The sequence below is a fragment of the Pelobates fuscus genome, chromosome 5, assembly GCF_036172605.1.
Source record: "Pelobates fuscus isolate aPelFus1 chromosome 5, aPelFus1.pri, whole genome shotgun sequence".
NCBI lineage: Eukaryota > Metazoa > Chordata > Amphibia > Anura > Pelobatidae > Pelobates > Pelobates fuscus.
In genome coordinates, this window is record NC_086321.1 from 92,646,928 (window position 1) to 92,670,280 (window position 23,353).

General features: G+C 39.3%; 1 protein-coding gene across 1 annotated transcript in view; it reads left to right on the plus strand.

The window, feature by feature from the left end:
- The window catches only part of IPO11 (importin 11), a 417,607-nt gene that overhangs the window by 146,575 nt on the left and 247,679 nt on the right, over positions 1–23,353 (plus strand). The window contains exons 17-21 of the mRNA XM_063454060.1: positions 15,382–15,430; positions 16,300–16,337; positions 18,554–18,670; positions 22,214–22,327; positions 23,134–23,249. Of these exons, the coding sequence (XP_063310130.1) occupies positions 15,382–15,430; positions 16,300–16,337; positions 18,554–18,670; positions 22,214–22,327; positions 23,134–23,249 (434 nt within the window). The remainder of the gene's footprint in view (positions 1–15,381; positions 15,431–16,299; positions 16,338–18,553; positions 18,671–22,213; positions 22,328–23,133; positions 23,250–23,353) is intronic.

Here is a 23,353-nt window from a genome sequence, read left to right on the forward strand (position 1 = left end):
TGGAAGAGAGCTACTTTCTCGTACATTGGCAAACAACAGTCTGCCACTTTACATTTTAAGTAATTCACTAGATCGTAAGGTTAGCTGCAGTTTCAATGTGTGATGCTCATTTTAAATTTTATGTCCTATAGAATTGATAACAAACTACCTGGTCTGTGTTCTCACTATGGCTTCACTGATTCCCAGCCAACCATGTGGACACCATGGAATCAATACAATCACAACAGACGTTAGCCATCTTTGTCATATCTATTGCAGCTTTAACGATGCAGTCTAAGCTGCATAATTCTGCAGGATGACATAACAAATTTCTTTTATTTTCAGTGACTGTGTAGATAAATAGATATTTTTAGTTTATTTTGACTTGAGCAAGATGCGTATGTGAAGCAAACTGACCCAAAGCTGAGTGCATTTTAATAATGCTTTGTAAAGCAATTATTTTTAATTACCTTATTGCCTAAGATCAAGGATAATATGTCTGCTGCATTCAATACTATTTCTTTATTTTAATAATAATAATAATTTCATTAGGAAAGGCACATTCAGATTACTCTGGTTTTCAAGTACGTCCTGGGGATGTTACCCTTACCCCAACATCCAGGGGTTGTTACTATTACCCAATTTAATGGTACTTATTTTATCTACCTCGGAAGGATAAAGGCTGAGTCAACCCTGAACAGATTCTACTGATGATGCATTAGCCCACTGAGCTATCTCACCGGCTTTTTTAATAAATTATTTGTACTTGTGAGTACCGTATATACTCGAGTATAAGTCGAGTTTTTCTGCACATTTTTTGTTGGGGTCTGGCAGGAAGCGTTTACTCACCTTTCCTGCAGCTCCTGTCAGCTCCCTCCTCCTCCGCGCCAGTCCGGTCAGCTCCCTTCTCCTCCAGTGTAAGTCTCGCCAGAGCCACGGGGTCAGAGCGTTGCCACGGGTGGCAACGCTCCGCGCGGCTGCGAGACTTACACTGTGAGCTGACATGGGGAGCTGACCGGACCGGCGCGGAGGAGAAGAGAGCTGACAGGAGCTGCAGGAAAGGTAAGTTACAGCTCTCTGCCAGCCCCCCTCCTACACAGCCCATCCACTGGACCACCAGGGAATGAGAGCCACCCTCCCTGGCCAGCTAACAAGCAGGGAGGGGGGACGAAAAAAAAATATAAATAATAATAAAATATAAATAATAATAATATAAAATAATATTTAAAAAATAATAATATAACAAAAAAATTATTAAAATAATAATAATAAAAATGCCTACCCCCCACCAAGGCTCTGCAACACATACACAAACACACCCTGCATCACACACACTCACACTGTATTCATACACACACTGCATTCATACACACACTGCACTCATACACACACTGCACTCATACACACACACACTGCACTCATACACACACACACACTGCACTCATACACACACACACACACTGCACTCATACATACACACACACTACACTCATACATACACACACACTGCACTCATACATACACACACACTGCACTCATACATACACACACTGCATTCATACACACACACTGCATTCATTATATACACACAATGTAAATAAATATTCAATTAATATAATTTTTTTAGGATCTAATTTTATTTAGAAATTTACCAGTAGCTGCTGCATTTCCCACCCTAGTCTTGTACTCGAGTCAATAAGTTTTCCCATTTTTTTGGAGTAAAATTAGGGGCCTTGGCTTATATTCGGGTCGGCTTATACTCGAGTATATACGGTAAGTTAACACTGCCTTTTAAGTGGATTTTTTTTTTTTCCAAAGGATGCTGAATTAATACAATTTATAGAATTTATCGAGCTTACCTATAACTGTACCAATCAACTGTGGCAAATATGAAATGCATCTCTCCAGTATAGCAGTAATATTTATGTATTATGTATATTCTTACAGATATACATGTATTTGTTTGTTTGTTTATTTATCTTGTTATTTTCTCTTTAAAGTTTCCATTTGTCAGTAATCCATAAAACATCAGCTTGTGACATTTTCACATTGGCGCTTTGAGACTGCATTTAAGGTGTGCAGTGTTTAATGATCCAGCCGTAATAAATTAAAATGCCTATGCTAGTTTTGAAATGGACATGAGATTGCTTAATTTGTTGCTAAATGCTTTCCGTGATCATCAGTATGGTGTCACTAGCCACGCACTTTAATATCTTAATAGGGGGTCTTGCCCTGCACTCAATAATCAGTGGCTCGGATAGTTTATTTTTCTCTAATAAATTAAACTTTCTCCAAACAATTACTGAAATAAATCAAGGCCTATTAACCGTAATATTTTGGTTGCTATGTAATGTATCTTCCTGTGAAGGTATGGCAAGAAGACTTTCAGATTTATTTACTAAAATGAGAATTCAGAGTGAATTTAAAATTTAAGGCCAGAGTAACCAAACTGAAAGCGTATCAGACTGAGAGAATTTTAACAGGTCTGTTATGTCGACCTTAATTTTTTTTTTTTCCAATGTATATTTTTATTAGTTGAAATAAACATAGGAAGTTCAATCACAAAAGAGACATCAACAGCAGATGTAAGTATTTCAGTGCATAAACAGAATGTAAGACAATGTTTTGTAAACCAAATTACTACTCGTAGGACATAACATATCAAAATAAGACATATTGGTACACCAAAAAAGTATGTAAACAGTGTCATTCTAGCCCTATGCATCATTAACAAAGCGCATTCTCATCTAATGTAATAGACGTTTAAATTGCTGTGGTTATGACAATAGTCACATTCCTTGACATAACATGTAATAGTATTAACACTTGTTTGTACTAGTATAACAAGAGCAGATATACAGTTTGGTAAAATAACAGTCCTATAGGTGAGTTGATAGTTCGCCTGCCGTGTTGTGCCACACCAGATTACTGAAGAGATGTTCTGCACTTGTAAGCATAAATCTAGTACTTACTTAGCATCCTTTATAATGCTCTAATGAATAGGATGAACTTCTAAAGTAAAGTTACCAACTTAATTTTATAGACAGGGAGGGAGATGGAGGGGTGGGGAAATTTGCAAAGTTTTGTAATTACCAGAGTTTATAATAAAGTATTTAGTGGGTGTTAACTGCAATCGCTTCCCAGTTATGCCATAGTTTACAGAACGTTGGGTTATTTCCTCTGTGAGCCCATTCTCTTTCGAAGATATAGGTGTTTTGGACCCGATTTATGACCTCCTGAATATTGGGGCATGCTTGAGTTTTCCAGTGGGCGGCTATGCTTACCAATTTGGCTGCCACAAGGATATTGAGCACCGCTGCTCTTGAGGTAAAGCTGTGTAGTATAGGAGTCAGGTGGAGGAGATATGTAGCTGGTGAGAGCGGAAGAGTGTTGTTACTAAGTGCTGTGATTAATTGTTGGATTTGTAACCAGAAGGTGCCTAGAGCTTTGCAATACCAGAATATATGCAACAAAGTACCATTTGGGCCAGCACATCTCCAACAACAACCTGTTGAGCCAGAATATATCTTCCTTAATCTAGATGGGGTCATGTACCACCTCATTAATACTTTAAAATATGCTTCCCAATGTGTAACACATTTTGATGATTGTTTGGTGTATGCTATTGCATCAACCCAGGTAGTCACAGGGAATGATTCTTTTAGGTCTCTTTCCCAGCGGAGCATATAAGGCAGTTTGACTTCGCCTCCGTCATTGTTCACCGCCAGTGTTGCATAGCAAAGGGAGAGGGGTTTCAGGGTAGGTGTCTTTTTATGAGCTGTGAAGCAAATATGACTCAGTCTACACATTTTTAAAGAGCTAACATATTTTACGGACCTGGATTGTAATATGTGTTTAACCCTCAAGTACACAAAGAGATCCCCTGAAGGTAAAGCAAATGACTTTTGTAGAGTGGGGAAGGGGATTAAGCCCTTGATTGAGTATAGTGAGTGCACATGGGTCATGCCTTTAGATACCCAATGTTGCATAGGCAAGTCTGGGGATATGACCGTAAGAGCCTGTATGGGAGCAATGAATAGCAATTCAGGGCTTGGACATATCAGGGGACTCCAGGACTTCCATGATTTAAGTAAAAATTTAGATGCCGATAGCATACCTTGTGAGCTGTGGAGTAAGTTTGACCATAGATTATGTGACATTTGCTGTAGGTCACCACATTTTTCTTCTAGTTGAAGCCATACTGGGCTGGTTTTGTGTGTTATAATATCAATACCTTGCGCTAGTACCGTTGCTATATAATAGTTTTTGATATTGGGTACGTTCAGACCACCTTTTTCCATAGGGTGCCACAACGATCTAAAGGAAATTCTTGGAGGTTTTTTCTTCCAAACATGAGCATTTAGAAGTTTCTGAAACCGTTTTAAGAGAGCATTAGGGAGAGCTATGGGCAACGTCCTAAACATGTATAATATGATGGGAATTACCATCATTTTAAGTGATGCGATCCTGCCTAGCCAGGAGACATTGGCCTTATCCCACGTATCAACTTGCTTTGAAAGTTTCGAGAGAACCTCTAAATGATTTTCCAGAATGATTTGTTTTTGGGTGTTAGCTATTTTGACTCCTAGATAGGATATTGAGGTTTTACGCCACTCAAAGGGAAATTGTGCCTTAAGATCATCAACTGTTTTGGAGTCTAGATTGAATGGAAGGATTTGTGTTTTGGTAATGTTGTTTTTGTAATACGAAATTCTACTATATGTTTTCAGAGTTTTTACAACGTAGGGGACTGACTGGGACGGGTCAGTGAGGAATAGCATGATATCGTCCGCAAAAAGTGCGATCTTTTTTTCCCCAGCTGGCGTGGGAAGACCTGGGATTAAGATGTCTTTTTTGATAAGTCTAACCAATGGTTCCAGACACAGAATAAAAATATGAGGCGATAGTGGGCAACCTTGTCTGGTACCATTCTTTATTGAGAAACTACGTGATGTAAAGCCTGTGTTAAAGACCTTAGCAGAGGGCGAGGAGTAAAGGGCCTGTATGCTTGTAATGAAACTGCTTGAGAACTTGAACGCTGAAAGTGTACGTACCATATAAGACCAATTCAGGCGGTCAAAAGCCTTTTCAGCGTCCAAGGCCATAAAGATACCTTTTATTCTATTTTTGAAAGCCCATTCCAATAGATCCATACAATATCTTGTGTTGTCCCCCACTTGTTTACCCGGGACAAAACCTGCTTGTTCTATGGAAACTAAGTTGGGCAGGAGGGGTTTCAATCTGTTGGCTATTAATTTTGCATATAGCTTGACATCAGCATTCAGAAGAGAGATGGGGCGAAGGTTGCTACAAATCGTCGGCGGCTTGTTTGGTTTGGGTAGAGTTATGATGAATGCTTCTAGCATTTCTCGTGGAAATACTCCAGATTTTTGAATGGAGTTGAATATTTGCGTGAGATGGGGAATCAGTTGTGGTGCCATTTTAATGTAATAGTAATTTGAGAGTCCATCAGGACCTGTGGCCTTGTGTTTTGGGAGGGATCGTATTGTAGTTGCTACTTCCTCTTCTGTGAATGGTGCGCTCAATAGATCATTCTGCTGTTGTGTAACTTGTGGTAATTCTACTTGTGTTAAGTAACTTTCAATTTCTTCTAGGTTGGGCGTGTGTGTGTCCGTATTAGTCTGTAGATTATAGAGATCCTCATAGTAATAGGATAATTCATCCACTATTTTGTTGGGGTTATAATATTTTGAGTTTGCTTTGGAAGTGATGTAGGGAATTTTCGTTTGGAGGTATTTAGTTTTCAATTTGTTTGCTAGCAATTTGCCTGCTTTGTTTCCCATATGGTAATAATGTTGTTGCAGCTTACGTGCATTATTATTATATTCCTGAGCGTGTAATTGGCGGAGATTCTCTTGGGTTTTGGTAATTTGTTTAGATAGGGATTTAGAGGGAGCGGACTTATTGCTATTTTCCAAAGATGCCAATGTTTGAGTTAATGCGACAAGCGAGGTTTGGAAATGTTTTTTCTGTTGGGATCCTAGCTTTATAAATTCCCCTCTAATGACCGCTTTATGGGCGAGCCATACTGTTTCGATAGAGGTGTCCTCAGTGGAGTTGACTGAGAAGTAGTTATCTAGTTCAGTGGCAATAGTGTTTCGTTTCTTTGGGCAATCTAGTATAGACTCGTTAAGTCTCCATTTACCCCGGCCTTTAGCAGGGTATGGGACTCCAATAACGGTTTCTATAGGGGCATGGTCAGACCATGAACGTTGACCTATCGTTTGAGATTTTAGGTGTGGTAGCGTAGATTTATCTATCAAACAAAGGTCTATGCGAGTGTATGTAGCGTGGACGTGTGAGAGATAGGTGTAATCTCTAGCTGCGGGGTATAAGTTTCTCCAAGAATCATATAGGTCAGCTGAGTGGAGCAGGCGCGAGACCAGTTTACTTGTGTGAATGGATGATTTGTTAGGAGGTTTGTTTTGAATACGTTGTGAGTCTAGCTGCGGATCTAGTGTGCAATTAAAGTCACCACAGATTATTAAGTGGCCTTGTTTAAGACGAGATATTTTATTAATGGCTTTTTTTATAAATGAGTACTGAGCTACGTTCGGTGCATAGAGGGAGGCAAGTGTTAATTGAATACCATTTAACTCGCCGACTAGTACCAGCAACCTGCCTGCTGGGTCAGAGTATTGGTTGTGTAGTGTAAATGCCCAATCTGAGTGGAAAAGAATAGCTACTCCTTTAGTTTTGTTGGGTGCTTGCGCATGGTAACTGACAGGGTAATTTTTCGAGTATAGTTTAGGTGAGTTCGCTTTTTGAAAATGAGTTTCCTGCAAACACACTATAGCTGCCTTTGAGGCGTGCATATCTTTCAAGACCTGCCGCCTTTTATTGGGGTTATTCAGACCCTTAACATTGATAGACAGAATTTTCATATTATTTTGAGACATAATGATGTGTTAGATGTAACTCTAATAATAAGGTTCTTACTAATGTGGGAAAGGCCAATGCTCCTAGCGCGTGCATTTTGTTACTTTTCCAAATTAAATTTTCTGCAAGGTCTGGTATATGCCTTGAAAACTTTGCTGGCGATTTATGGGTAAGTGGGGAGGGGGGGTTAAAAAACTGGGAGTAAAACGAACTAAAGTATGTACAGCACTCTCCGTCAAGGAGGAGATAAACGACGGCCATGTAGAGAACACCTGGAGGTGATCTCAAGAGGTGGCCTGGTATGGTGGGGAAACGTGGAGCTCCTACCATCCCGAGAGGGTGTAACTCAGTTTTTTAGAGAAGCGTGAATTACTTTTAAACCAAAAGGAAAAATAAAAGATATTAACATAAGTGTGAAATCTTTGCATACAATCAGCGGTTAATGGTGATACATATAATATCGGCATATCTATACAGTGGTAAAAAGCTGCTACTACCAATGTTATGCTATGGCTAAGTACAATAGCGATTATTATTGTGCACGCTCTCTTTTGATGCCGTTATAGGCCCCATGAGGTGTAAGAGGGATTGTACGCAGTCAACTGGGACTATAATATCTGGGTGATTTACGAGAGATAAACACTGTAAAGTTGGTACTCATTTGGTGACTCACGAAATCGGCCTATAGGCTGATCCACCTCACTCTAGAGAAAAGTTGTGGAACATAACGTATAGGGGGAGTACAACTTTTACGCGGGAAACAATAACTTCTATGTCAGTATTGGGCTAGTAGTTATAACCAGTTTGCAAGTGGACTTTTCCACCGACGGTGCATTCATTTACATTGTGGCAAAAATAAGGTTAGCTTATAAAATTGCCATATTAGTGATGACATTTGTGATGGTACATATATGTGATATAACTAACAGTATAGTTGTGTTCCACAAAGGGATGCTTAAGGGGTTACATTTGGGTCAGTATCAGCGTACAAGTGTGTGGGCATATAAACACTAACGTGACTCAGATATTTAGGGTGGTTAGGTAGTTACCGATCTCGCTAGCGGGTCCGGTATAGGAAGGCTAACGGTATACATAAATAACATACTCAACAGTACACAACATCAGTGCCCATCGAGTACAATACGAAGGGCAAAAAATAGTTCATTTCTTTGTGGAATTTGCTCCCGCCATGTGCCAGTCCGCAAGAATTTTCTTCGGAGAAGCTCCTCCATGTTCCATGCCCTTATCTTCTGTGTTGCGCCATAGTCCCCATTCTGAGAGGGCCTTCATACCTTCACTTGGTTCAGTAATGATCCGGGTAGAACCCTGTCTCCACACGATCAACTTCGTCGGGTATCCCCACTTATAGTTCACATTGTTGTTGCGCAGCGTCTTGGTGATGGTGACAAATTCTCTCCGTTTTGCCATAGTGGCAGCTGATAGATCCGCAAACAAAGCAATTTTTGAGTGTGGATCCGGGAGGGTCGATAATTTCCGTGCTGCTGATAATAAAGCTTCTTTGTGAGCATAATAGTGGAATTTTACTATTACGTCTCTAGGTACCTCTGATGCGAGCCGCGATGGACGTGGAAGTCTGTGCATGCGGTCGTAGGCCCATGCAGAGTCTGGTAAAGCAGGAACTAAGGCCTTGCATAGAGAGAGCACGACTTGAGGGAGAGCATCTTGGGAGACATCATCCGGGATTCCGCGAAATCTGATGTTTTGCCTCCTTGATCTGTCCTCCAGATCTGCTAATTTCATTTTTATGGATTCATTATCTTCTGAAAGAGATTGAAGTTTGTCTACAACTTCATTGTGTGCGTTGCAAAGATCTCCCGTTTTGTTTTCAAGATGGCTCGTCCGATCTCCCAGGCTCCCAATTTCCCTGCGTAGTTCGCTATCTATGCGGTGAAAGTCCGCTTTAATCGTTGTTCTTAGCTCCTGGAGCATCTTGTGTAGGCTTTTTTTCTGTGATTGGGGCATCAGAGTATTTAGAGGAGGTTGAGTCTTGATCCGAGGTGCCGTCCGACATAGCCTCTGCATCTTCGCCGCCATCTTGGCTCAATAGTTGGCGGTCTTTTTTCTTTGTTTTAGCCATGTCTTGAATCTTAGGTTGTCTGTAGGGTGACATCTTGCTATGCTTTATGTGCCCTACAATTTTAGCCGGTAATTGAAGTGAGTTACCGCTTTAGAAAGCTTGATTGTAGCTGATCAGGATGGGATTTTGCCGGAGCTCTTAGTCCATGCGACTGCTCGCGCCGGAAGTCAGACACGCCCCCCTCGACCTTAAATTTTAAATTCACTTTCAATTCTCACTTTATCTCCACTATACACCACTGGTAGGTGAAGTTAATAACATTGATCATTTTACAATGACCCCTGTCAAGGAGTGGGATATATTAGGCAGCAAGTGACCAGTCAGTCCTTGAATTTCATATGTTGGAAGCAGGAAAAATGGGCAGGTGAAAAGATCTGAGTGACTTTGACAAGGTACAAACAGTGATGGTTAGACAGCTAGATCAGAGCATCTCTAAAATGGCAAGCCATGTGGGGTGTTTCCATTATGCAGTGGTTAGTACCTTTCAAATGTGGTGCAAGGAAGGACAACCGGTGAACTGGCATCAGGGTCATGGGAGCACAAGACTCATTGATACACGAGGGAAGTGACCCGTCTGGTCTGATCACACAGAATAGCGCAAATTGCTGAAAAAGGTAATGCTGGCCATGATAGAACTGTGTCAAAACACACAGTGCATTGCAGTTTGCTGTCAGAGTGTGCATGTTGACCACTGTCCACCACTGAAAGCACCATCTTGAGCGGACACAATCTCAGGTAGCTCTCCTGCAGCCCGCACAATCCAGCTAAATAACTCCTCACCCAAAGCCCACCCGGCTCAATCTTTATCCTGAGGGTGTATGGAATCGATTGATGCCTTTTTTTCAGGCCCTGAAGCAACCCAGACAGAGGCGCAAGACTGCGGCCTACTGCTCATCACCACTACTCAGCCTTGAGGCTCTGCTCGGCAGACCAAGTGAGGCGCAAACAACCACAGAGCAACACACACCTAACACCCCCTCCAGCACACCAAATATGAGCCAACGCACGCAAAAAACAGCTGCCACAACACCCAGTAGGGACATAGAGGAAATGCTTAAGAGACAAGCAAAAATTGAGCCCGCTCGGACTGAGAACCCACCAGACCCCATTTCCACCAGGGCCCCTCCTACAGGGGGCCAAGCACTTCAGAGACCCCCCAAGCAGACCTAACCTTGCCTCCCCTTTTCCCGGACAACTCAGATCCGACCACCAAGGGTGATCTAAAGATCCTTCTTGCCGATATCCACAAACGGCCGGCAGCTGTTGTCACTAGGATGAAAGGGGACATAAAACAAGTGACAGACCGAGTAAAACATGCAGAGAACACATAACTGATGCACCTCCAAGCTGAACAACATGTGCTAGCCATCCAAATGACGTCCCTACAGGACCGACAGCGCAGAACACACATTGAAATACGGGGAATAACCGCCACGGTCCCAACCGAAGAATTGCCACACTATACCAGGTGATTGCTATCTACAATCTTGCCACACGCAATAGTCACGAAAATTGTCCTGGATGGGATCTATCGTGTAACTAGCACAGCACGCATTCAAATAACAGTGGCGAGAGATGTCATACTGCGCTGTGCAACTGCACAACAAGATACAAATCATGATGTTGGCTTTTGAGAACTCCCAGCTATCGTTCTTTCAGGACCTTACCAGAGCCACCTTAAATCGACGCAAAAAGCCTCCCTGAGACTAGCAGAAATACTCTACAGATGGGGGCACACTGAATGTCTCTTGGTCCACAATGAGGGGACTGCCCATCCTTTCACGGCCATGTCACGGCAACAGCCTTTCTAGAGGCACTGGGACTGTCTGCACCATGACCACTGCCTGCTGCCTGCACCACAACCACTGCCTGCTGCGGGAACCATTGAGGAGTCTTGGGACCAAGACAACACCACCTCTGCGCCCCTGAAGAGACACTGGTCAGCTGACCCAGGTACCTGAATCAGATTGGGGACTGTACGGCCCACATATGGCCACTCACAAAAGCCTAAAGGCACAAATGTTTTAATTTCTTTTATGTTCCTTGTTTCCTTTTACTTCTGTTGATAAGCATTTAACCAAGATGTACAGCCTTACTCTAGTTCACATGTAGGACGATGACCATAGACAAAACTATGCGCTGGAACTGTAGCGGCACTACGCTGCCAAGTGCTAAACTGACAGGACAACATTCAATATGCTGCCATGAACATGATGGCGACTGCCACACCTCCCCCCCCCCCCACTTCTCCCCAAGGTTAGGGTCGACCAACACTGATGCCAAACATAGAGGGGCTTATACCCACACTCAAGCTACCAACTCAAGCCCTATTGACAACCTAACCAGACAACACTACGTTTATTGGCATCCTGAACTCCCACACGATTCAGCAAACCTCACAATTAGCATAACTTTATATCTCACTCCCACTTTGCTGGAACAACTAGACTAGCCTGATACCACCAAGCCTGGAGTATCCCGGGAACATGGCGACCAGGGTCAAAACCCTTTTACCCAGCCCACCCCTAGCTCGCCCCGGGTCTGTAACCACACTTGTACTCTGTATAAACTTGAAATGTGCTTTAACTTTTACTCACGTTGGATCTACCATATTGTTGTTTTCTATGCATGATCAAACCTGATGTATTGTCCAAGTTTATGTTATGCCTGATTATTTTTCATGCTTGAATTGATTTAAAAGATTAAGATTTTTTTTTTTTTAAAAGAGCTTCGCAAATACCTTTAAAATAAAACTTTTTTTTATTTATTGATATTATTGTATCTGTGCTTTTAAGAGGCACTCGAGCACCAATATCACTTTATCTTATTAAAGTGCATTTGGTGCAAAGATGCTGCAATTTTAAATTTGACAGTGTAAAGCATTACCATTTATCTGAAATGGCAATGTTTACCTTTTTCAGAGAACACTCCTCTAGTGGAGCAGACTGACAGCCACAGAGGCACTGTAGAATATTACATATTATAGGCATACATGACATGGTTGTTTGGGTAAGTATAGGACAGTTGGTATCAATAAGTCACATGGCTTTCTTTGTCTAAGCATTCTGGAATGTAGTGTATCTGAACCAATAGGAATCATACAAATGTTTTTATTTGATTGGTTTAACTACACAAAGACATGGTTTAAACACATGCATCCTTTTTTAACTGCAGTTTTGGGGTAGGTTTTGACTTTTCAGATTTTTAGGAGAAAAACTAGGTCTCTCACTTCCGGAGTCCAGCAATTAACAACAGCTTGTGAATATCCATCATCCTGTAACATCCGTGGTTATTTTATTATATTCTAGTAATTGTAAGCAGAATAAACCTGCAGAGAACTGCAGTCTGATGTGAATTGATATTTCTAACTGACACAGAAGAATTATAATATATGTTTGTATTAACATCACGGCGAGCCACTAAACAAGAATAAGAAAGAAGAGAACTGTATATTGCAAGAAGTGTTCTTTCTTAAGCATTCTTTTCTCGAAGACCTTTGACTTTTGAAGGTCTTGATTTTTCGCATCATCACACAAAGCGTGTTGAATGCAATGCCATGCTTTTCATACATGTGCTGTATGTCCTCTGTGAGAAGTACTCAATTGGACAAATGTTATCATAACTGATGACTTCACCCGTGGTGGAGTGGCATCACCCAGGAGAATGTCCCAGGGCTAATTGAAAGGTAATTTTTCTGTTTTTTTTCCTAGTATTTAACAAGAAGGGCAGTAACCCAACAGTGCCACGGAATCCCATTGTACAGCGCTATGGAATTTGCAGGCACTATATAAATAATCTAAACCCGATAAAAAATAAAAAATACTCTAAAATTATAATTAAATATATTTATTTTTAAGGTTAGAGCATCACTTCACAATTTAACTCAAAGCTTTCACCATTTAAAGAAGTGCAGGTAGCAAAGGACAGACTGTAGGCTATTAGATATAATTAAACGTCGAATTATTTTCTGCATATAAAGATTAGCTTAATATGGTATCCCATCAGCAGAAACTGTAGTTCCATAAACACTCTTATCAGCGCTGATGTGGATTCAGCTTGACTGGCAATTTAAATTCTCTGTATAAAATTCCTCCCCTTTTCCTGGTTTATATACCATCACGCAACACCTTGTCATCAGATTAAATCATAATTAGTTAAATATACACCTTCAAGCAAATGGATATACTGGTGCTGTCATAATATGACATATATCTTGAATTAGGCGGCTTGATTAATTAAATATATTCATATACGATATAAGTGTCTGTGTGTGATTGACATCTGGATAGATTTATTTCTTGCTGTGGGCAATTTGCAGTCACTACGTAAAATGTAGTTATTATTTTTGTGACTGCTGTGTACCTTTTGGCTTTTTTTCTGTTAATGCAACTGGTTCCTAGAACTGTGGGTTTCTAATGTATTTATTAGTTTTAACATTCGGGGATTACCAGTAAGGGGCATTATTTAAGCTGTATTTGACACAATCAATCCTTTCAGTTGATTGGACTGGTTTTATTGCTAGAAAGCCATACTTGCTGCATTCACTAAAGCAATTTTGTTTAGTGGATAAACTATTTTTTTTTCTTTAATAAAACATTCCAGTTCTTTGCTGAAACAAAAAATAAACCGTAAAAATACTGAAAATGAAGATATCATATGACCAGGGCTAGATAGGCTAGTAGACACGGGCCTGTTTTCTAACACGTTTTTTCAGCATTTCCTTGAATAGTAGCAGTAATGTTAGTTTCATGACTATATCAAGGAGTGATAGGATATCTCGCCATGGTTTAGAGCTCTCTATAGTCTTCAGCCACCCGTAGCTTACACTAGTAAAACTGAGTGACAGATTGCACCTCAATACCGGTTAGTTGTGAGTTATTGCAATGCATTCACACCCTCCCGATAGCATTCACTGAATGGGGGGGAGGGCAGGAGGGAGCCTGTGAATCCTACAATCACCTGAAACTTTAATCCAGCCTTGCATTTAATGACATGGTCTTTCTGCTTATAGAGACATTTCATTATTCCTACCCATGCATTGCACACACATCAACCTGCTTTCCAGATAAAATATTGCCGGAGCAGTTAAAGTAAAATGGTTTTTTTTTAACATGAAAAAATAAAAAGTAGTGGGAAAAAATAGCCATAATTGACAAAATACTCCTAATACATGTTGAGAGATTTTCATATAAAATATAGCTCTGTGTTTGAAGAATGGCTAGATGATACTTTCTCAAACATATTCAACGATAAATATGTAGAGCTATGGTACATTGATGGCCACTGATGCAGCCGCAGCTGAGCTGCGTTTTCCAAATCAGAAAGACCATTTTGTGCAGTTTTTGATCGTGATATAGGCAGAGGCACAGTTCACGAGGCAGATGGCTTGGCTACATATGTCCAGGCTGAAAGGGCAATGATCCATTTTATCCTCTCGGCCTTTGTTTAGACAATGTCGCAGTAAATGCTTGATATCCCAGCTTGTGAATAGGGATGACGTTTAAATTAGCTAAACATGACATTTACAGTATACACTTCAGGTTTTTAATTTCATTGGACAAGTAATCGGCAAGTAGTTGAAACAAAGGTTAGACATGTTATTTAGAAGACCTTTTTAAAAAAAAAATAAAAAAAAATAATAATTAAATTGTTTTCTGTAAATGGGTAAACAAAACTTAGAGCAGCCCATGCTGTTTGCAAGCCTTTTTAAGTAAATTCTTTGACTGTAAAAATCTTGTGAGCAGTAGATATATCACACTCATTAAAATCAATTGCATTTGCTGCTTTGATAGGTGTATTATAGTTACGGGAATTACTTGCAAGTGTTTGCCTCCTCTGAAGAGGCCTTAAATAGCTAATTGTATTCGTGTGCCTGTGACTTTGAGGATGTATCTGGGGTAAGAAGCATTTATCATGATATGGTTAACAGCTCTTCACTCTTAGAGCAGTTACTAGCATTCCTCCTGCTCAAGGTTTATAGTATCTGCAGTTATAAAATATTGATAAGGCTGGAGTTCCTTTTGTAATTTTATATGTGCCACTCAGTAACATGTTCAGTAGTGGATGATGTTCATTTTTTGTAACAGCTGCTGATAAACATGTTAAAGTAACCAGTCAGAATTTGTGACTGTGCAAAACATCAACACTAATGCAACATTTCTAAAGTATCGTAAGTTGGCGATGCAGATAAAATGATAAATACTCGTGGAGAACCAGACGCAAACATTACTATTTTTGTGTCTGGATGTTTTCCAACCATCAATTGCATGTAAAGTATATTAATTCATAATGCTATGCACTTGGCTGGTGTTTGACAAAGAACAATCTAGTTGACAGAATATCCTCAATATTCTAACATGCCCTGAAACGTCACACACAACTAAAATTTGCTTCTTGTTTTTCAGGTCCGAATTGAAACTGCAACAACCTTGAAGTTGGATATCCTTTCAATGGGTACAACATTGTGGAGCATGTTTGGGCTTAGTGATGGATTTATGCTTTTGTAGGCCAAGCCAATTCCACGCACTCTATCTATTCTTTGACATAATATAGCCACACACAGACCCCATACGTCAAATTATGCACTAGCCAATATATTGTGCAAAGACTATTTTTCCTTTGTTGTATGCAGAAAATCAGTTCATAATTTGGTGTAAACTGCATGGATCCATGAATCAGTCTTGCCTTGTGCCCACAGTAGGAGCTAGATGTGGTGGTGTAATGGTATAGAGTTATAGGCGATGGGGTAACATTTTAGTGCTAAGCAGAATCTGTGCTCTTCAGGAGGGACAAGTGACTTTTACCTATCACTAGGTGGATACTTTCTAAGTAAATCTTCATAAAAAGCTGAGAGTATGGTTCTCAGCCTAGTTATCGTACGTAGTGACTTGCAGTATTTCTGTAAGGAACTCACAGTGTTTGGTACAGGAGCAACATATTTCACATTAAGCTGCCTGCACAGAGACTCACTGATGCACATTCTATATAGCCATAATCTTTCCTCAAGTAATCTTTTGCAGAGAATGCTGTTGGCAGCAGAGTGAGAGACTGTAATGATCAGTGTCTGTGAAGACAAAGTCCACGAGTAACCTGTTTTTGTGTGTACTGACCACTGTATTTTACCTGCTCACCATCGGACTGAATACACATTTCTTCCCTCATATCTACTTTTCCATCTAGTGGAGTCACTCTTTTTTTTTTCCTACCTTTAGAATGCACATCTTCTACCATTTACTTGTGCAGTATTACTGCTGTTGTCTCCTTTTATAACAAATACGTATTTTCTCTTTTTTGATCATATTTCCTTAACATGTGTTTACCAGTTGATGATTTTGAATTCAGGACAGAACAGTTTTTGCCGGTAAGGTGCATTATATGAATAAAAGACATGTATTTTTGTTCAGTAATATAGATTTTTTAATTCATAGGAAAAATTGGGGACTGCATTTCCTTATGTGGTGCATGAACTTATGAAATCTTTTGCAATGGTAGGAGCATAATAGAGGTTTCTTTATCAATTAAATTTACCCACAATCCATCAGTCAAATATCCCACTGAAGGGGTAACTGCCGACATGAACCGTAAAGAGCAAAATGGGGTACTCCGATATAGAGATCTCTAAAGAGTGAAAAGGTTAGAAACATAAATAAAGTCAAATTGTGAAGGGAGGGTTTAAATGTTAAACGAAAAAAATAAATAAAAATGTAATTGTTCAGTAAAAATCCACCCAAAGAAAAGCCTGTAGATCTTATGTCTGCAGTCTTTCTAAGGAATCGTTCCGCAGCGGATTGACCAATCTGGCTGCTTATTGAGAAGCCTCAGTGGTCAAGCCACGCAGGTGCCTGTAAGCCTACAGCTCAAGGCACTTCAACAAGAGCAGAAGAAATCCTCCCGGCTCTCTGACTGACTGACAGCTGGTTAGATGTTGCGGCACCCACTTATAAAGGTGACAATTTCTTTTACATTTAACTATTTTATAAATTTAAAAAGAATAAAAAAAAAGGGTCTCCAGACACATAAATAACGTGTGTTTGGAATGTTCCTTTAAGATACATGGGCATTAGGAAAAAATAAAAATACCATGCTGCCTATATTGACTCTTGTTATTTTAAAACAGTTTCAGATGGTTGGTTTTATGCTGTGGGCGCTGGAGTTCTGAAATAATTTGATGTTTTATTAGATCATTTTTCAAGGTGGACCTGTCCCTTAAAAATACTATAAAGTGCAGACTGAACACAGTTTTTACTTTTAAGCACCAGATTATATTTTTGCAAAGATACCAATCTGGAAACCAATAGATGGATTTGCCAGTCACTGGAAATCGTTAACGAGTTTTTCTAGATACCACTAAAAGGATATTAAGAGAATATTAAATTTTGAGTTATACAAGGAATGCTTAACCAGCTCAATCTTATATTTTGAAATGTATATGTTTGGTACCTTTGGTAGTAGTTCTGTACCGTATGTAAATGTGTATTAAGGAGAACATTACTTAAAGAGACACTCCAACCCTTTGTCATAAAATATTTTATTAAATTTACATTGCAATGTTGGGTATTGGTAATTATATGTGTGTTCCCCTCCCAATAAAGCCCTATTAAATAAGTTATAAACTTCTCCAGGATCCAGCATCCCTGCTCCCTGTGTTGGTTTCCACATCCCCGTCTGACGTCAAAGCCTCCTTTGTGAGGTCTAATCAAATGCTTCTCATAGAAAAGCATTTCACTGGACCATTTTCACTAGCTTAGAGTGTATGCACACGCTCTGAGCAAGAGAGGCTGGTGGGTAGAGAATGGAAGGAGGGAAAAGAGCATTAACTATCCCAGGGAGACGAGGAGGGCTAAAGTATAGAAGGGAGGGCACATGGAAACTTACTTTAGGCACTGACTGCAAGAGTAGAAGCTGATAACGTTGGTTGCCAGCATGCAGTGTGTGATGACCTCTTTTGCACAGATTTGATATAGGGCAACCTGTAACTCTAGTACTGCTCGTTGAAGCACTCCCAAACGGGGAGTGGGCACAATACACGAAACAATAGGGAAACACACTTACTATAAAAAGGGAAATTAATGAACAGGCAGCAGTTACGCCATAAATGGGTATGTCACTTTTTTACATGTCTATAGCAATCTGCTTCCCATCAGAAAAGGAGTGAGAAATACTTCTCTCAGTCAAAAATTGCCATAGAACTTCAGTTCTAATGTTCTTTGATGTCCACGATTTGTTTGTATATCTGCTCTAGAAGTATAATTTACACGTCACCGAGTTCAGTAAATCCAAACATTGTTTCCAAAATGTGTTTGTGTGTCCTACCCGCCCTGCCATTAGTTTCTAATGTGTTTGCCTTTGGAAAATCCTCAGTATAGGTCTCTTCTGTATCTGCTATTCACTTCTTGAAGTTTTATGCTTAAACGTTCTACTTTCCACTTATACTCATAAATCCAGCTAAAAACTCAAAGTTTAATGTAATAATCATTTCGAACCTTTAATAACTTTAAAATGTTAATCAATTTACAAACTTTCTATTTACAGAAAGTAATTAGTGCTATTTTTTAAATAATTATTTGTTTGTTTCAGTATTTGGAATCCATTTTCAGCCTGATTTTCCAATTGCTTCAGCAAGTTACCGAGTGTGATACGAAGATGCAGATCCTACATGTTTTATCATGTGTTATTGAGAGAGTCAGCATGCAGGTAATTAACATATTTGCAAATGCATATGTCGGACGCTCATACACATGAACCGTGTTATATCTAATACATTAACTGCCCTGCATTGGATTTGTTTTCGGTATGTAAATAGGAAACACAATGTAGATTTAAAAGGCATTTTTATTTTAACTGTTAAAACACATACAACAGGAACATCCTAGATAGGTTACCTTCCTCACACCATACCTTTTATATTCCAAAACAAAATCACCCAAAACTAGTTTTCAGTGCTGAATTCCATTTGTACATGCAAATGCTGAGGAAATAACAAGCACACCACAACAATAGCTATTTTTAAATGTGTAGCGTTAATGCTCTATCCTATTGCAGAATATGGTACGTATAGGTAAGACAACAGAGAAACTATCAAAAATAGTCATTTTTTAGCCTCTCCATTGTGCCAGGAAAAACTGCAATTACAATTTTATCTGTCTTTTTCTCTCTCCCTTTCTCTAGTTATCTCTGTCTTTTTCTCTCTCCCTTTCTCTAGTTATCTCTCTATTTAACGTTATCTATTTTATTATATATAACTCTATCTTTCTGTCATATGGTAATATATGTGTATACCTCAATGGTATGATTTTATTTTATTTTTTTCTTTCAATTATGCTGCATATATCCTGGTATTACACAATAAACATTTACTAAATAGTTGCTTTCCTGGCTGGGGAAAAATCAACATTTATAAAATGATGATCCCTCCACATATCCTCTAAGTTTTTCGGATGCTGCCTCTTGGGATCTCCACACAGTGCTGCAAATCACTGCAGAAACTGTGTGGTACATTTATTTGGGATGACAAGAGACCTAGGGTGTCCTTTGCACTCCTACAGACCGCACCTCGACTAGGGGGTGTAGGTCTCCCAAATATCAAACAATACCACAGAGCCGCAATCCTATCAACAGGAATTTTCCTTCACGCTCAACTGAACACAATCCAATGGGTAGATATGGAGAGAGCACAATTTAAAGAACAGTCCCTAACTGACTACTTGTGGACACCCAGACAATTTAGAGCCAAACGATACGACCTATTCCCAACTACACAACTTACAATAACAATGTGGGACGACTTCATGGAGACTATGGGTCATAGAAACACGTTTCACCCCAAATCCCCAATCTCTGCTCTCAAGGCGGTGGTTCCAGACATCCCACTCAAATACTGGTATGACGCAGGGATAACCAAAATATCTTAAATAATAAATGTCAAGGGAATAGTGCCGTTCCCAGACTTGCAAACCCAGTGGCAGATCCCGAACCACAATATCTCTTCCTATCTCCAACTGAAAAGTGTGCTACAGGCACACACCACTCTCACAAAAGACACGCAGCTCAACCCGGGCCACCTCTCACCAACTTCTAGACAGGTGTTGGTTATCACCTACTAAACTGAAGGCACCCACGCTATGCTATAAATCATGGCAAGAACTCTCAATGGCCAAACCAAATCCACATAAAGCCCAATGGGAGACAGATTGTGAGGTGGAACTGACAGACAATGACTGGCTGCATGCTCTCACTGACCTGCCCAAATGGACGAAGTGTTACACGCATATTGAGGCCCATAAAAAGCTCCTATACCGCTGGTACATGACCCCAGAAAGGCTCCACCGCATCTACCCCAATACACCTCTGACTTGCTGGAGGTGCAACACATCCAGGGGAACATTGATACACCTGTGGTGGTCCTGTAGTGACATCCAACCCCTCTGGACAGCTGTGAGCCCAGTATTGGAAAAGCTAGGTATCCCTAAATTCCCACTAACAAAAACTACCTGCCTGCTACTCTTACTCCCTGATCACTTAACCCCAGGGCAGATACAAATCACAGCCCTATCTATGCTAGCTGCAAGGAATCTGATTGCACTACACTGGAAACCTACGCTATTGATCGCACAATCAGGAGGTCTCCAACCCTGTGATTAACAACACATTAGCGACATACTGAAAAGCTCACAAGAGCTGACAATAACGCCCTACCAACCCATCGCAAGAGGAATATACTGCTTAAGTAGGTACTTGGGACCAATACTAGCATATTATTAAATGGAGCCACACAACAGAGGTAGCTATAAGAAATACACTATGACTACACCTAAATACTGCTGTACTGATGTGAATCACTGTAACTGGAATGTCCTCTGTAATAATGAATGTCAACCATTGCGGTTATACAGAACGAGTGTGTACCCTACCTAACCCACCCCTTTTCCTTTCTGTATCCCAACTTGCATTATGAAAACAAAAAAATATAAATGTAAAAAAAAAAATTACTAAATCAAGAAAATATAATACTGGATAAGACATTATTTCGTCTGTAACCAAATTTTCTTCATAAATGTGGAATTTAGTATATATTGGGTTAGTTGCAACTGCCTCTGATCCTTTAGTTCTGCAGCAAAGAATATGGCTAAAATAAAAATGATTATCCTTTGAGACAGGTTTTATATCTCAATCCTTTATATGTGGTAATCAAATTGAATTGCTAAATTTAATCTATCATGGCTGATTTTGTAAAATGTATCTCCGTTATAGTCAGAGCTGACTGTATTTGCTTACATTTTGGATTTGAATTTGCAGCAATTCACCGTTTAATCTGTAATGTTTAATTAAACAGTTATGGTTTTTGAAATGTATTGTAAAGTACAATTTATAATGAAACACCCCTTTTTCTAGCAGTGATAATAGAAACAAAAAAATAGAAACAAGAATAGAAAGTTTCCTTTTATAATTAAATCTTTTTTTATTCTTTTTTTCCATCTAAATCAAATTAATTAACCCTATTCAATATGCACTTATCACCTAAGTTTTAATTAACAGATTACAAACCGCTATTTTCACACTTTTTAATGCTTTAGGATGTCATTAAAACTGTCACATATTTACCTGTTCCCATTGTACAGCACTACGGAATTTGGTGGCGCTATATAAATAATAAAATAATAATAAATTAATAATAATATATATTTTACTTTTTTTTTCTAAATAAATTTTACTTTAACTGATACATAACTTGAATGAGTTAGGGATAGGCTAGAGGAGAAACTAAAGAAAAACACGCTACCTGCGCTCTCTCCTTAATCCCTATGTATTTTTAAACAAATGAAGGTTTTTTAGTTACCTCCAATGGCCATGAGAGGATGAGCCCACCTGCCAACGTCAAGGCAGACCCCCCTAGGTGGGTCCTAACTCTAACCATTCACCTTGCTTCCTTGAGCCTCTGGAAAAAATCTCTACTGAGACAGAAAGAGGAGAAACTAATTAGGAGATTTTAACTGCCTATTTATTCCTTAGTGCTTAAGTAAAAAAAAACAACTATATAGTATATTTAAAAAATATATTTTTTGGAATTTTAACAACATATTAATACTTTTCAGGCTGCTTTGCTCTTAATAACTTATTTTCATAGTGTTTTTTTTTTTTTGGGGGGGGGGAAGGTTGGGTAGAATGTAAATTTTACGGCTGGTGATCCATCTCCTTTTATGAGTGATTTGCAGATTATGTATGATGTTTCTCTCATAGATACGGCCCTTTGTGGGATGTCTTGTTCAGTATTTGCCTGTCCTTTGGAAGCAGAGTGAAGAACATAATATGCTGAGGTGTGCAATTCTGACAACATTAATTCATCTTGTTAAGGTAAGTTGTCTGGACCCTTCATTGTACACAGAAACCTAGAATAGTTTAATTCGAAACCGGTTTAATACATTTGTCGAAATGACCCTGCGATAAAGTAAATGATACTTAACATTGTTATGCTCTTCATACATATGACGTCCAGAACATTTATGTGAATAGACTTTGATGTTTTATATAAAATTACTGAACCATTTATTTATTAATGCCTAATCTTCCTTGGAGACATGTTGCTTCTTGTAGAGCACGAAGGGCAATTTGGGCAGTTAATTCTGGTGAATTTATATTTCCAAGGCCCCAGTAAGTGGTTATCGTGGAGTTACGAGCAGGAGCCATACATGCTGGTTTCTTTCGAAAGATTTTCTGTAAAATAAAAATACATTTGTGTGTTCCTTTTTGTTTTATTTTCTAGTGTATAATATTTTAACAAAGGTTTTGTCATGCAGAAAAAGACAGAATATTCAAGTCCACAGAAGTGTAGGATCCTTCTCAATATCTGAGATGGAGCATTCTAGTTCTCATTCCTTATTACAGTGAACCTGTCATCCATAAATTGTGTGAATTGCTTTTTCACCTTCGGTTAGGTATAGTACCAATCTGTTCATTTGTGGTGGAATCTCCAGCAAATGTATGTTTCTTCTGAGGCTCTTTATATTGGGGAGGAAATGTTGTGAGTTGGATCGACATGTCAAAATCCTCCAGCATATCATGTTGTGTAGACTCGTGGGACCCTCTGTTTGCATTTACTAATAAGGAGATTAGGGCACACCAACTCATTCGAATCTTTGTCATTTTTGTTTTCTTAACAGGGTTTAGGGGAAGAAAGCAAAACGTTGTATCCTTTTCTCCTTCCTATAATTCAGCTGAGCACAGATGTTTTACAGCCACCACATGTATACCTTCTGGAAGATGGCTTGGAATTATGGTGAGATGTCTTTTAATGATATACTAAATTCAGAATAAGATGGGGTGTGTGTGTGTGTGTGTGTGTCTATAATATATAATATGTATATTTATAAATAAAATACC